The sequence below is a fragment of the Mytilus trossulus genome, chromosome 1 (assembly GCF_036588685.1).
Source record: "Mytilus trossulus isolate FHL-02 chromosome 1, PNRI_Mtr1.1.1.hap1, whole genome shotgun sequence".
Classification (NCBI taxonomy): domain Eukaryota; kingdom Metazoa; phylum Mollusca; class Bivalvia; order Mytilida; family Mytilidae; genus Mytilus; species Mytilus trossulus.
The window spans coordinates 978,918-994,303 of NC_086373.1; the positions used below are offsets into that span (position 1 = coordinate 978,918).

Below are 15,386 nucleotides of genomic sequence, written 5' to 3' on the forward strand. Positions count from 1 at the left end.
CTACCTAACAACAGAAAGAACCAAAATGACATCTTAAAGTCAGCATACAGCATCAAGAATACAGGCGGGATTGGGGCAAAGGGGTGAAGGACATGTACAGTTGATATATTTTTCTCTACATGCAATCTAAGAACTAACAAGCTAAGTGGTGTATAAATTATACTTATATAAATATATACAGGTCAATGGTTAGAAGGATACTGTTGACCTCTTGTAAAATCACTTATGGTTCCTCAAAAGAATTCAAGTATGAATAAATAGAGTTAGGTGAAAAATGTCAACAAGATTCCGATCTAAAACACATTTGAACCAGAAAACACCAACCTAAAACACATTTGAACCACAAAACACCAACCTAAAAACACATTTGAACCACAAAACACCAACCTAAAAACACATTTGAACCAGAAAACACCAATCTAAAAACACATTTGTACCAGAAAACACCAACCTAAAAACACAATTGAACCAGAAAACACCAACCTAAAAACACATTTGAACCAGTAAACACATTCAGAAGTAAACAACAGGTTTATGTTATCTCATCTTTAGTGTTGTGATTTTAACCGACTCTTTTCGAAAGTTGGACTTTTATTTTTACAGGTTTATCAGAAATTTTGTTCCCTGTTTGCATCTGTAATTTCTTTTTGAACAAATATTGTAACTGATGCTATTTTGTGGCTATTTTAGGTGAAATGATGGAAGAACCACATCCCTGTAATTCAGAAGAAAAAGGATTTAATTGTGATAATGCCACCTATGAGTGTCGAGAAGGGTGGATAGGCCCTAACAATGGAATAACAAACTTTGATAACTTTGGATTTGCCATGTTGACAGTATTTCAGTGTATAACTATGGAAGGTTGGACAAATGTTTTATATAATGTAAGTTTGAATGTGTCCTTTGTTTTACAATTAAGTGAAAGGATAACAAGAGGGAACCTTTAAGGATTGTCTGTATTGATTTCTTATATTTGTTGTTCCCTCTTGTTATCCTTAATTTTACACTTAATTGTGACCCCCAAAAGTAAAACTTTTCATGAACTTCATAGGACCTCAAAGGTCAGAAAATTGGACTTATTTACTTAGAGTCTCCATCATTATAAATAGATTGATTGTTGGTGTATCATGTCTGCCAGGTATTATTGGTTAGGAAGTTGGAGTAACCAGATCTAGAGAGAACCACAGATCATAACTTCTGGCATGAGTGATGTTTAAACATACAAATGGGGGGAAAAATCAAATTAGAAGTTGATACTAATGATCAAATTTGCTCTCAACTCCTAACATGACTTTATACAATGCTCTTGTAATGTAATTATGTAAACTAAATTCTTTGTTTCATCCTTAAATACATTATGTTGATGTTTTTTACTTAAATAACTGATTGATTGTCATAGAATAAGAATTTTAACTTTTTTATTTCAGATAAATGATGCGGTTGGCAATGAATGGCCATGGACATATTTTATAAGTTTAATTATTATTGGATCATTTTTTGTACTCAACTTAGTTTTAGGTGTTCTTAGTGGGTATGTATGTCATTATATCTATTAATAGTCTCATTGCTCCAAGTATTTTCAAGTTTATATAAAGGCAAATATTAAAGCCATCAAATTCAATGGGTTTTAAATTACTCAAATGAGAGAAAAAATGTAGTTTTTCAATTTAACTAAATAAAAGTCTTAGAGTTTAGGTTGATAAATTTTGTAATTAACATGAAGGATTCATATGACTAAAGTTTTCTTTCTTTGTGGAAATTGTAGAGAAAATATTTTATATGGAATATTTAGCTACTCATTTGTCAAGTCTTTTAATGTCTAAATTACTTTAACAGAGAATTTTCCAAAGAGAGAGAAAAAGCAAAAGCGAGAGGTGATTTTCAAAAGCTTCGAGAGAAACAGCAGTTAGAGGAGGATCTGCGTGGGTATTTAGATTGGATTACCCAAGCGGAGGATATCGACCCGGAGAATGAAGATGACATAGAAGAAGGTGCTACTCCCCGCCATAGTGAGTATCAGAGGTCCCGTAACACAATGGCCAAATATCATGTATGACTTGATGACATCAGAAAAAAAAAAGAAAAAAGTTGTCAAACAGAGATTAATAGGGAGAGATAATTTTACATTCATATACTAGAGTCAAACAGAGATTAATAGGGAGAGATAATTTTACATTCATATACAAGAGTCAAACTGTAAATCATAGGCATAAACATTTTAAACTATTTAAGATAAATTATGTCTGCCCTTTAATGCAATATATGGTTTAGTATACAGCCTTATGTGTCATTGTGTTTGTTGAACTAATCTCTACATATGTTTCTCTAATTTTCATGCTGTTTTCACATTTCCTGATCGGTGTGAGAAAAATATTTCTAATCTCTATTGACAAATTTGTTCTCAGCAAATGATTGGTCAACATTTTATTGTGACGTTAAATTTTCTGTTTCTTCTGAATTTTCCTATTGTGACGTCATGTAAAACGGGGACCATGTCTGATGACATCACATAAAAAGTACACAAATTTCTTCAAATCTTTGAAAAAAAAGGATACAACTCATTAAAGAAACAGATTATGACACTATAACTTGTGTATTATGATATTTCTCCACTCTTGGAAGTTAAATTTTAACTATTTAAAAGCTCTGCAATGCCTCACGCTTTAAATATTTAAATTTAACTGTCTCAAGTGGAGACATATCGTAACACACTTGTTGCATTTGTGGAATCTATATTTCTTTTATAATTAAACAGACAAGATGCCACCATGGACCTTGGCTGAGTTTGTATAAAAATGGCATTGACTTAACTGATTTTATTGTTGGGTGTTTACTGTCCTGAGAAAAATATAATACATTTATATTTAGGATAAGGATTTTACAGTATTTACAGAAACAGTTCATCAAACACACTGACAGATTAAAATGTATCTCTAAGTTTGATCATTTTACATAATAGTTGATTCTATCAAATCCTACACATTGTAGGGAAAAGCTATTGATACCTGTTAAATATCCTTCACAATGTAGGGAAAAAGCTATTGATACCTGTTAAATATCCTTCACAATGTAGGGAAAAGCTATTGATACCTGTTTAAAACTTACATGCATCATGCCTTGTCACGTTATACAAAAACAAATTACTATTTTATTTTCTGTTCATTTGCTTGTTACTAGTTAACTGTAAAGATTGGCTTTAATTTTATTTTGTTCATTAAATTGGTTTTATTCTTGCTTGAATTTTAAATTTGTTTTGGCTTTTAATTAAGACAGCTTGTTATATCTAATTATCTTGCTTCTAATCTGTATTGATGTTTTACTTGTTTTAAGTAAGAAATCAAATGTGCATTTGAAATGATGAAAGCTTATGGAAGTCCTGCAATAGAAAGTCTTTGGTATAATCCATTGCATATGGTACCTCTGATTTTGGTGTGTTTTAACTCCTTTTGGTATAAGCCTTTGTGGAAGGTGTGTTTTAACCCCTTTTGGTATAAGCCTTTTTTATGGCACCTTTGATTTTAGTGTGTTTTTTACTCGTTTAGTATAAGCCATATGGCACCTCTTATTTTGGTGTGTATTTACCCTTTTGGTATAAGCCATTGTGAATGGCACCTTTGGTTTTGGTGTTTTTACCACTTTTACCTGCATGTGGTCCTTTTATTTGACAATTATTTTCACTTGATGGAAGCTGTCAACCTGGCATCAATCAAATCTGCTGTGTTCTGCATAGAATACATCTGCATGTGTTTAATATCTTTATGCATAAAGCATTCTGTCATTTAAATATGACCAATCAAGGAATTCAAGAATATTGACTTGAAATATAAGCCATGATCTGGTAGAGAGTTGTCTCATTTAGTAATCATAACACATCTTCTTTTTATTCCAATTGGAAATTTAAAATCTAAATTGGTATTTTTATTTGAAGGCATTAGCTGTCATTTGAATATCTAGTTATTAATATTTGTGATCCAACTTGTCAGTTACAGCAGTGATTTTGACAGATAATAGTAGTCTTTATGATTGATACAATATTATACAGCTATCACCTTGTGAAGTAATAAGTGTCAGCTTTTAAAGGGTAGAATTTTCAAGGGGGACAATCCATTTTCATGAAATTTATACAGGACTATTAGGGGTAATACTTGATAATAAAAGAACTGGGCAAGGTTTAAAGCTTTGACAATGGACTGACATTCTGTTTACAAATTATAGTTTTATCTGTGCTCTTCTGTAGACGAGTGCTTCACCTGGTTTCTAAGAAGACTACCATTTATCAGAGTTTTTATGTCAAACAAGACATATGAAGACTATAAAAGTATTTCCACTTGGACGCACATCAGTTGTATAGTCTGTTATATAGGTCACATTCAAGGGAGATAATTTTTAGAATACATCAGATCGTCTGCGTCAGTATAGATCACATACAGGGGAGACAATTTGTAAAATACACATCAGTTGTATAGTCTGTGTTAATTTAGGTCGCATTTAGGGGAGACAATTTGTAGAACTCACATCAGATGTTTAGTCTGTGTCAATATAGGTCACATTCAAGGGAGACAATTTGAAAAACTCACATCAGATGTTTAGTCTGGGTCAATATAGGTCACATTCAAGGGAGACAATTTGTAGAACTCACATCAGATGTTTAGTCTGTGTCAATTTAGGTCACATTCAAGGGAGACAATTTGTAGAACTCACATCAGATGTTTAGTCTGATTCAATATAGCTCACATTCAAGGGAGACAATTTGTAGAACTCACATCAGATGTTTAGTCTGTGTCAATATAGGTCACATTCAAGGGAGACAATTTGTAGAACTCACATCAGATGTTTAGTCTGTGTCAATATAGGTCACATTCAAGGGAGACAATTTAAAGAACTCACATCAGCTGTTTAGTCTGGGTCAATATAGGTCACATTCAAGGGAGACAAGTTATAGAAGTTAACATTTTTACTAAATATTCACCTATATTTTGATTCAGTTGTTATAAATGTTTACCAAATCAGTATTATTTAGGAATGTTACTTTATAAAGATAATGTTACATGTATTTATTTAAATTTTGAGATGAAGAACTCAGACTTATTTGAAATCTATTTGATCATGTTGATAACTTTCATTAGTGTTATGAACAAATATATTGGTAGAAGAAAAGTATTTTACAATCTATTATGATATTTTCATGACAAAACTCTCTTACATAAAAAATGCATGAACATATTCTGTCAGCATGATTTAATTGGATATTAATTAATTTGAACAGAAAATGCCAGTGAAACAGCTTCAGACAAAACAGAAGATGTTGAAAATGGTGAAATACAACAAACATGGTGCATTAGGAAAAGGTAGGTCATACAAATATATCTTTAAAAGTCTGGAGTCCTAATGTTTATAAAATGTCACAGTGGTAGGTACTGACATGGTTAGTAAAGGAGGATTACAGTTTCTATTGCTACAATTAAAGTATTTTACAAAATATATAAGTTTAAGTTCCAATGTTTATATAATGTCACAGTTGTAGGTACTAGCATGGCTATTGCAGGTGGTTTACAGTCTTAACTATGACTATACTAGAACATATGTCTATTGCTACAATTAAAGTATTTTACAAAATATAATATAAGTCATAAGTCTCAATGTTTATATAATGTCACAGTTGTAGGTACTGAAATGGCTAGTACAGGATGATAATATAAAGGTCCAGAAACAGATTCTCCCCATCATCAATCTTTCCACTGTACAGTATTATATATACCCAATACAGTTGCTACAATTGTGATAAGGTTTATCATTAACTGACCACTAAATGGATATGCTATGCTGAGATTTCCTTGTATTGATTATTTTTTTTCAAAAATGCATTTTGTGTTAAACAAGTAAAGTGGAAAATTCTTGAGTCACATGTCTAAATACTAAATAGCCAAAAAATATCCATATAACAATGAACCACATGCTACTCATAGTATGAGAAAAGTTATATGGCAGTTGCTATGCTATTGAGAGTTACAAACACACAACAGCATGTCCTCTTGTTAAAATACAGTGTAACATCATGATTTAATTTTTGTCAAATATTCATACATGTTTTATTTATTTTGCAGTCGTAGATTACGAAAGTTAAATAGACGTTGTAGAAGATTATGTAGAAAATTAGTGAAATCTCAAGTTTTTTATTGGCTTGTCATTGTGATGGTGTTCCTGAATACCTGTGTTTTAACATCAGAACATTACGGACAACCTGATTGGTTGGATGATTTCCAAGGTAACATATCTCATATCTTTTAACGTATTTGAAAAATACAATTAAAAAACTGTATGTAACAGCGTTATAGATACACACATAGGCTGACACCATTGTCCTTTATATATATAGATATAAGAAGATGTGGTATGAGTGCCAATGAGGCAACTCTCTATCCAAGTTGTAATGTGTAAAAAGTAAACAATTAAACAATTAAAGGTCAAAGTACAGCCTTTAATACAGACCTTAGGCTCACAGTGAACAGCAAGCGGTAACCAACATCAAAATGACCAGTATATGTTACAAAACGCCCCCTACACAACATATTTTCGAGAGAAAAAAAAGTGAGTTAGGAAAAGACCATGATAGACATAGATCTAATCTTGACCACGCCATAATCATATTAATTATCTGAGAAAAATTCAATGACGTCACACTTCAATGTTATAAATAAAATGCTAAAAATCTGGTTCCGTAGTTCTTACAACCTCAAAATTCAGGCAATTAGGAATATAGGGTGAAAAGATTAACAAAATAGAGAGATGTTTTCTTAATTCCTGACATCTATGTTTGCCTTTAAGCTACAGAACAACATAACAAAATTGAAACCACTTTCTTAAAAATTCAATACTCACAAAACCTATTTTTGTTATATTATGAATATTTGAGTGAAGAAGTTTTTGATTCTGTATATAACTAATTCTTTTTTTTCTTTTCTTTTTCAGAAGTTGCCAATCTATTCTTTGTTGTGCTATTCACATTAGAAATGTTTCTCAAAATGTACAGTTTAGGCTTCCAAGGCTATTTTGTGTCTTTATTTAACCGTTTTGACAGTTTAGTTGTGTTATTCAGTATAGTAGAAGCCATCTTAATATTTACAAATGTAATGCCGCCATTAGGAGTGAGCGTGTTACGTTGTGCAAGGTTACTTAGAGTATTCAAAGCTACCAGGTATGTAAAAATATATAGAAAGTTTTCCTTCTTAATTTTATAATATTAAACAAGGAGATATTGCATGATTACCAGTGAGACAACTAGCCACCAGATTCCTTAATAAGTGGATGTAAGCAATGTTTTACAATTTTAAAAGCTAAAGATAATATACATATATTTATGTATGTAAACGGATGTTTGTGACAGTAAAACATGTTTTATGTAGACAAATCTTATAATACAATGATGTTATCTCTGCTGTTATACAAAACTCGTCAATACTCAGTTTGAGATGTTATTTAAGGGAAAGAATCACATTAATCCTAAATTTTGTTCAGCATAATGGTGGAACCTTACAAAAAAAACCTCATCAATACGTCAGACATTTTGTATCTTTATGCATGCTTCAAAAGGAAATAAGATAAAAAAAAAAAGATAATTCCATATGAGACAACTGATTTTTATATTTATTATTGAAGGAATCCCATACTTATAACTTCATGAGTTCAAGAGACAATCTTTTACCTTTTTAACATATATGATATTGACGATTTAAAATGGTGATTACAAATTAGTTGCATTTGAATGTAACATTTTCTCTCCTCCAGGTATTGGGCATCACTGCGTAACTTGGTAGCGTCACTGTTGAACAGTATGAGATCTATAGCCAGTTTACTCTTGTTGTTATTCCTTTTTATTGTGATATTTGCCTTATTGGGGATGCAGTTATTTGGTGGGAATTTTAACTTTGACAATGAACCAAAACCTCGCAGTAACTTTGACAGTTTCTGGCAGTCAATGTTAACAGTGTTCCAGGTAAGATTATTCTGTAGACATTCTTTAATGGCAGATAAATTAATTTATTCTGTTCATCTTCATGTCTATTAAATGTCTTGAAAGATGAGTTGACTTGAATTTCATGTGGACTCCTAGGGATTATAGTAGTCAGAAGTATAGCCAAGTCACTTACACATCCAATGTTTAGTTTATACTGACAGACTGGATATCTGTAATAACTAGTAAACTGTCCTAAGCATACACCTTTTAGTTTGAGTTTGATATATGTATTAATCACATGTAAAAGTGTTAAACCTTAAAAGTTGGTGTTCAGTTTTAGTATTCAGTATCAGGTTACACCTATTGATTCAGTATGTTTTATCCATTTATTGTCTGTTTATTTTTTCATTTGTTCAGATCTAATTTCAGTGATGAAGAACTATTCATTACTTTTTTAGCAACAAAAGGAAGAAAAATGTAATATAAATGTTTGAAACAAACTCAGCATAGATGCCAGGGTGAAACCAGACATGTGTTTTGTCTTCAAAAGACTCATCAGTGACACTCAAATCCAAAAAAGTTAAAAAGGCCAAACAAAGTACGAAGTTGAATTTTTAAGTAATTCTTTTAAAAAATCTACTAATTTTTGTATTATAGATCCTGACAGGAGAAGATTGGAACGAAGTTATGTATAAAGGAATTGATGCTTTTGGTGGAGTGAATAAGATTGGTTTTCTTGTTTGTTTTTATTTTGTTATATTATTTATTTGTGGTAACTGTATCCTTTGTTTTCACCAGTATAGTATATCAGTGTTTATCGCTATTTTATACATTTTTCCTTTGATCTTTTTTTTGTGATAATTTTCATATCATGCTTCTTGCTTGAGATGGGAAAATTATCGCAATACGGGATATATCAAACAGACAGGATTCCAACAACACAAAATAATACATCTACAGGGCTAAACACAGGTTTACAACATGATCAGTGTATACGGGATATATCAAACAGACATCCAACAACACAAAATAACCAAAACATATCTACAGGGCTATATACAGTCTTAATCTATAGGCAATATATTAATTTCTAAATCATTCTAAATAGAAGATATTATTAAAATTTCTACCAACAAAACCAAATTCTCCAAATTGATGCCAGGGAAAAGAGCTGTTTCTGTTAAGATTACAAAAAAAACATTTAAAAGTAGAAGATAGAGACCTATGGTTTAATATCTTGATCTAATTAGATTTTAAAAAGTTATTTATGTTGCAATCAGTAACATGAAGACAGAAAAAGAAATTTGAAAACATCACAGAGATAAAATGCCATGTTTATTAGAAAATAGAATAAGCCCACTATAGCGCTATATTTTCTCATCATTTGTAATTTAGTATGATATTTGCCTTAACCTATATGTTAGATATATTGTTGAATGTGTTCTTGGCCATTGCTGTTGATAATTTGGCTGATGCTCAGAGTCTGACGGAGATTGAGGAAGAGCAGGAGGAGGAAAAAGAAAGGATGAGATCTATACGAAGGTCAAAAAGTAGAACACCTGATGGAGAGAAAGATATGGTAAGAGTTTGGTCCTACTTTACAGTATAACATAAATTACATTATGACTGTTAAAAGGGCAATGGTCAGAATTTGGTCCTATTTGATAGTATTACAAAACAAACAATAGGAATGTTTTTGAGGCAGAAAACTAAGTTAAAAACTTCCAAAACAAAAAGGAGACAGACATCTTTGTACACTTTATATTTCAAAAGCTCAGAGAAATGAAATTTGACAATGAAACTGATGTTTGGTCAATTGAATAAGTGAAAAAAAAAAATACTACAGGGTCGAACAAAAAATATAGATAATGTAAGACAAACAGCAGCCATTAAAACTCCTCACAGAAAAGTAGATATCGAGCAACATTTTCCTCTGCAAAAACCAGTAATAAAACTTAGTAGAGGGTATGGAGGTCAATGAGTTATATACAATTTGATATTTTAATTTAGCTTTATGGCGGGGGTGTAGGGGGGAATGTTTTCTTGTTTATTATAACCCAATGATGATGTTTTGATTAGCAGCCTGATGAAGATGAAGGTGTAGGAGAGGGAGGGGGGCTGTAGTGGGGAATGTTTTCTTGTTTATTATTCTCAATGATGATGTTTTGTTTAGCAGCCTGATGAAGATGAGGGTGTAGGAGGGATGAATGAAGAAGGTACAGTGGAATGTGAAGACTTGGGGAGGCTCTCCAGGAAACCAAGTGCAAGGTCATCTAGATCTTACAGGTATATTGGATTCTAAATCTTTGTTCCTAGTCTCTCATTTTCCTAGTTAACAAATTATTTTTTTCTATTAATAGATTGATAAGCAAAATCAAAGTGGTGAAAAATTATAAATATTTGTTTCATATAAACTAACATCGATGAATAATCCTCTCTATAATAACAATCTTTAATACTGACATTCTTATGTTGTGCTCTTTTTCCCCCATGTATAGAATAATACCTGCTCCATTATATCTATGAGAATAATTCCCAATAATTCTGTTTAACAGGAAAGATGACAGTCCTGAGCCACACAGAGTACGAATGAATAACAGCGATGGATCCCCAGGGGAGTTCCGTGACAGCCATCAGATACCCATAGAGGGTAATGGTAAATTCCTCTTTCTATGTATCTTATACTTACATACCAAACTATTGACCATCTGTAGTCAAGGTTAACATTAATAGTTTAACTTAGAACTGGTTTTTGTAGATCTTGACTTAGAGGTAACCAGCTATAATTGGTTGCCTACAGACAAAATCTAAAGGGACTATAGGTTTTCATTGTTTGTCTGCCTGTCTGTCTATCTGTCAGTCCTTCAAATCAGTTTTCCACATTTTTTATGTCACTGCCGTAGCAGAGGGGGCATTAAGTTTGTACATACATATACATCTTCACCTGTTAGCGGTGAGTGATTAGAAAATCTGCAAATTTGAAGTTGAAATAATGGTCCATATGCACCATAGATAGAACTTATCAGTAAGGAAAAGGATTTTAACCACATAATTAAGAAATCAGTAATGATATAACTTAACTTTTATTTAATAATGGTGAGTTAGATGGTCAGTAACAGAATGAAGTTTAATTGAATTGACAATGAATTAAAAAACTTGCTGACAAATCCTTCAGTTTATTCCGAATTATTTATATATATTTTAGAAGAAGATGAAAATCAGAATGATATGGAAGATGATGATGAGACAATTGATGAGGAAGATGAATCTCATCATTCTACAGCACGTCCTCGTCGTATCACAGAAGTACCCAACGAAAAAGTCAAAATGATTCCAGAGGCTTCATCATTATTTGTCTTCTCTAAAACAAACAAGTGAGGACACACTAAGTTTTACTTTTTTCCTTCCATGAATAATAGTCCTCTAAAACAAACAAGTGAGGACAAACTAAGTTTTACTTTTGTTCCTTCCATGAAGTCCTTGATTCATTGGATATTAACATTATCATGGTTTCACCACCCATATGTTACTTCCAGTCCAATTTGTTACTGATGTCAAATTTAAGGTCAAGTTCCATATATTCTCTTTTGGGGGGTTATCCTTGAGCCATATATAAGATACAAAATTGTGTGTGTTTTGACTGTACAGTAACCTGTATATAGAATAAAAAAAATTGTGGGTTTTGTTATTCCATGCCCATATATAGAATATGATATTGTGTGGGTTTTTTAAAGGCTCTACAGTGACCTGTTGTTAATATCCTTATACTTGATTTAAACCAAATAATTCTTTCAATGACAATTGTACCACAATATCTTCATTTTATAGTGTCAATTGTCAATTAATTTGTTGTTCCTTTCCTTAATTGAGGTGTTTTGTCTTTCAGATTCCGTATAATATGTCACAAGATCTGTAATCATCCATACTTTGGGAATGTGGTATTAGCCTGTATAATAATCAGTAGTGGTATGTTAGCTGCTGAGGACCCACTAGGCTTTGATAAAAAGAGAAATAGTGTAAGTATTATAACTATGTCTGTTGTTCAAACCTGTATGGTACCTAGGGAGTCAGTAGTGAACATTATAACAAATTTACTGCTCACAGGACTTTGACTGAAGTTTTTTTTGTAAAATAAACAATGAAACACAACAACATCAATAGAAGACTTCACCATTAACAGGAGACTTTATGAACCCCCTATGAGCTTTAATCACCATTAACAGGAGACTTTATGAACCCCCTATGAGTTTTAATCACCATTAACAGGAGACTTTATGAACCCCCTATGAGTTTTAATACTGATGCATAGGGATCAGTCACCATGTTACCATGTTTAACCAATCACACTGTCATAATTTACCTGCGGATTAAAATTGGCATTAAGTTGGTTTGCTGTAACCTTTTCAAAATTCTTACTAGACATTGGATCATATAGATCAGGATTATTTCTTCCTAAAATACAAACATGTACATTAATGAAATAATATGTTTTGAGTGAATATACCATATCGTTGATCTGTTATAATGTTAAATGTATATCTCCATATTGTTAGCTTGTCATTACGACTCAGTTTCTTTAATAAATGTTAATTTAGAAATGTTTCTTCTTTCTATTTCAGATTCTGAATAAATTTGACTATTTTTTCACCACTGTTTTCACTATTGAAATTCTCATCAAAGTAAGTATTGTAGGGTAACATGTGAGAGCTTGAAAAATAAGTTATAAGATATAAGGGAAGAAACTCAATTGAATTGCATGTTCCACTGATCAATTTTACAGTGTGCATTTGAACATTTCTGATTTAAGCAAGCAGACACATTAATGTAAGATTGAAATAAGAATGTTGGATAAAAAACTTTAAAATTTCTCATCAGGATTTTTCTTCCTAATGTAATTTAAGAACTTTGGTAAAGAAATATCTGACTATTTTTCCAGTCATTTTGGAAACCATAAGAATGATGCAGACAATTGCATCATTGTCATTCCTTGTACAAAGTAGAGATGAATCACAAGAAAACAGACAATCAGTGTTGAAAAAATACAATTAAACAGTCCATGGTGAACAATCTTATTTTGAACTAAACATTTTTCCTACATTTTATGTTTTGTCTTTGCATAGAAAATGATCTGTTTTGTATCTTATTATAATATGATCTGCTTCTTTTGCTTTAAGAATAAACCCATGCTCTAAATCCAATAAAATGTGTTTGCACATGTGTAAATTGACTACTGCAGAATATTGAATTCTACTAAATTGTCATGCATTTAATATGTTTCATTAATTTAAAACACTTCCAAACTCTTAAATGATGCACATGTTATTACTAATTCATTTATTATGACTGTAATGTGTTGCATTGGGAAATTGACATATTTGACCTAGATGCTGGCTGTTCAAAACTCCTCCCTCTGAAAAATCCCATTGCCAGTTGTTTGCTGGTTTACAAAAAAAAAAGGAGATTTGTGGAAGAGCCTACACAAACAAGCTACACTGATAATAATCTGACATAGAAATTGCCCTAATTATCCTAATCAAAATCGAAATAATTGATGCCAGCTACTACTTTATTGTAGTTTTAACATAGGTAGGCATTATATTTGTGTTATAATAGCCCTCATTATCTAGGGCAAAAATAATCACGAATATAATACCTACCCTGACCCATGTTAAAACTACAATAAAGTATAGCTTACATCAATTATTTCTTAAATATGTTTTTCTCTTTTCAGATTGTAACCTATGGTCTGATATGGCACAAAGGATCATTTTGTCGTAGTTTCTTCAACATCTTAGATTTGATTGTAGTTGCTGTATCATTGATATCTTTTATATTCCAGTAAGTAATTCAATCTATGATCTGTCTATTGACCAATGTCAAACAGAATAAGCACATTAGCAGCAATGCCCTCTAAATATCTTCAGACTTATTACTTAAGACTTTAAAGTGAAAGTTGAAATCAGTTTCCCAGATATATTGGCTGTAAAATATTAATCCATCATTTTCTCTTATCTGAGTTCTGGTAGCCTCAAGTATAAACATTCTTATGGCCATTTTGGGCATTAATCCCTCTAACAAACTATATTCAATCAATTAGGAAATATAGATGTTTTTTTTGTCTTATATGAGATTATAAATATTGTTTGTAAAAAATTAATATCATTACAATTAGTTATTATAAAAAGATTTTAATTTGAAAGAGAGCATAAAGAAAACATTATCATAATAATAATAATATTGTATAGAATAGGTAACATGCTGTATATCTTTGTTTACAGAAATGAAATAAGTTAAATGTTGTATATCTTTTGTTTACAGAAATGAAACCATATCTGTAGTAAAGATTCTTAGGGTGCTGAGAGTATTGAGACCATTGAGAGCTATAAACAGAGCCAAAGGATTAAAGGTAGGCATTGAGACCATTGAGAGCTATAAACAGATCCAAAGGATTAAAGGTAGGCATTGAGACCATTGAGAGCTATAAACAGAGCCAAAGGATTAAAGGTAGACATTGAGACCATTGAGAGCTATAAACAGAGCCAAAGGATTAAAGGTAGGCATTGAGATCATGGAGAGCTATAAACAGAGCCAAAGGATTAAAGGTAGACATTGAGACCATTGAGAGCTATAAACAGAGCCAAAGGATTAAAGGTAGGCATTGAGATCATGGAGAGCTATAAACAGAGCCAAAGGATTAAAGGTAGGCATTGAGACCATTGAGAGCTATAAACAGAGTCAAAGGATTAAAGGTAGACATTGAGACCATTGAGAGCTATAAACAGAGCCAAAGGATTAAAGGTAGGCATTGAAATCATTGAGAGCTATAAACAGAGCCAAAGGATTAAAGGTAGGCATTGAGATCATTGAGAGCTATAAACAGAGCCAAAGGATTAAAGGTAGGCATTGAGATCATTGAGAGCTATAAACAGAGCCAAAGGATTAAAGGTAGGCATTGAGACCATTGAGATCTATAAACAGAGCCAAAGGATTAAAGGTAGGCATTGAGACCATTGAGAGCTAAAAACAGAGCCAAAGGAATAAAGGTAGACATTGAGACCATTGAGAGCTATAAACAGAGCCAAAGGATTAAAGGTAGGCATTGAGACCATTGAGAGCTATAAACAGAGCCAAAGGATTAAAGGTAGGTATTGAGACCATTGAGAGCTATAAACAAAGCCAAAGGATTGAAGGTAGGCATTGAGACCATTGAGAGCTATAAACAGAGCCAAAGGATTAAAGGTAGGCATTGAGACCATTGAGAGCTATAAACAGAGCCAAAGGATTAAAGGTAGGCATTAAGACCATTGAGAGCTATAAACAGAGCCAAAGGATTAAAGGTAGGCAACACAACTATCAGATCACTTACAAACAGCTTCCAAATGACAAGTTTTTGCTAAATTTACATGTTTTTGCCTCTATTTAAAAACCTGTA

General features: G+C 31.9%; 1 protein-coding gene across 16 annotated transcripts in view; it reads left to right on the forward strand.

Annotated features, from left to right (window-relative positions):
• Window positions 1-15,386, forward strand: part of LOC134711978 (muscle calcium channel subunit alpha-1-like) — a 140,248-nt gene that overhangs the window by 73,739 nt on the left and 51,123 nt on the right. For 12 of the 16 annotated variants that reach the window (XM_063573157.1, XM_063573167.1, XM_063573046.1 and 9 more), the window contains exons 7-22: window positions 691-884; window positions 1,428-1,531; window positions 1,837-2,009; window positions 5,267-5,348; window positions 6,105-6,265; window positions 6,970-7,195; window positions 7,786-7,993; window positions 8,612-8,732; window positions 9,379-9,533; window positions 10,128-10,240; window positions 10,510-10,610; window positions 11,160-11,328; window positions 11,841-11,970; window positions 12,574-12,633; window positions 13,686-13,792; window positions 14,273-14,360. In XM_063573157.1, coding sequence (XP_063429227.1) covers window positions 691-884; window positions 1,428-1,531; window positions 1,837-2,009; window positions 5,267-5,348; window positions 6,105-6,265; window positions 6,970-7,195; window positions 7,786-7,993; window positions 8,612-8,732; window positions 9,379-9,533; window positions 10,128-10,240; window positions 10,510-10,610; window positions 11,160-11,328; window positions 11,841-11,970; window positions 12,574-12,633; window positions 13,686-13,792; window positions 14,273-14,360 — 2,192 coding nt within the window. The remainder of the gene's footprint in view (window positions 1-690; window positions 885-1,427; window positions 1,532-1,836; window positions 2,010-5,266; window positions 5,349-6,104; window positions 6,266-6,969; window positions 7,196-7,785; window positions 7,994-8,611; window positions 8,733-9,378; window positions 9,534-10,127; window positions 10,241-10,509; window positions 10,611-11,159; window positions 11,329-11,840; window positions 11,971-12,573; window positions 12,634-13,685; window positions 13,793-14,272; window positions 14,361-15,386) is intronic. The other 4 variants (XM_063573176.1, XM_063573072.1, XM_063573088.1 and 1 more) reach the window with 3 other exon arrangements.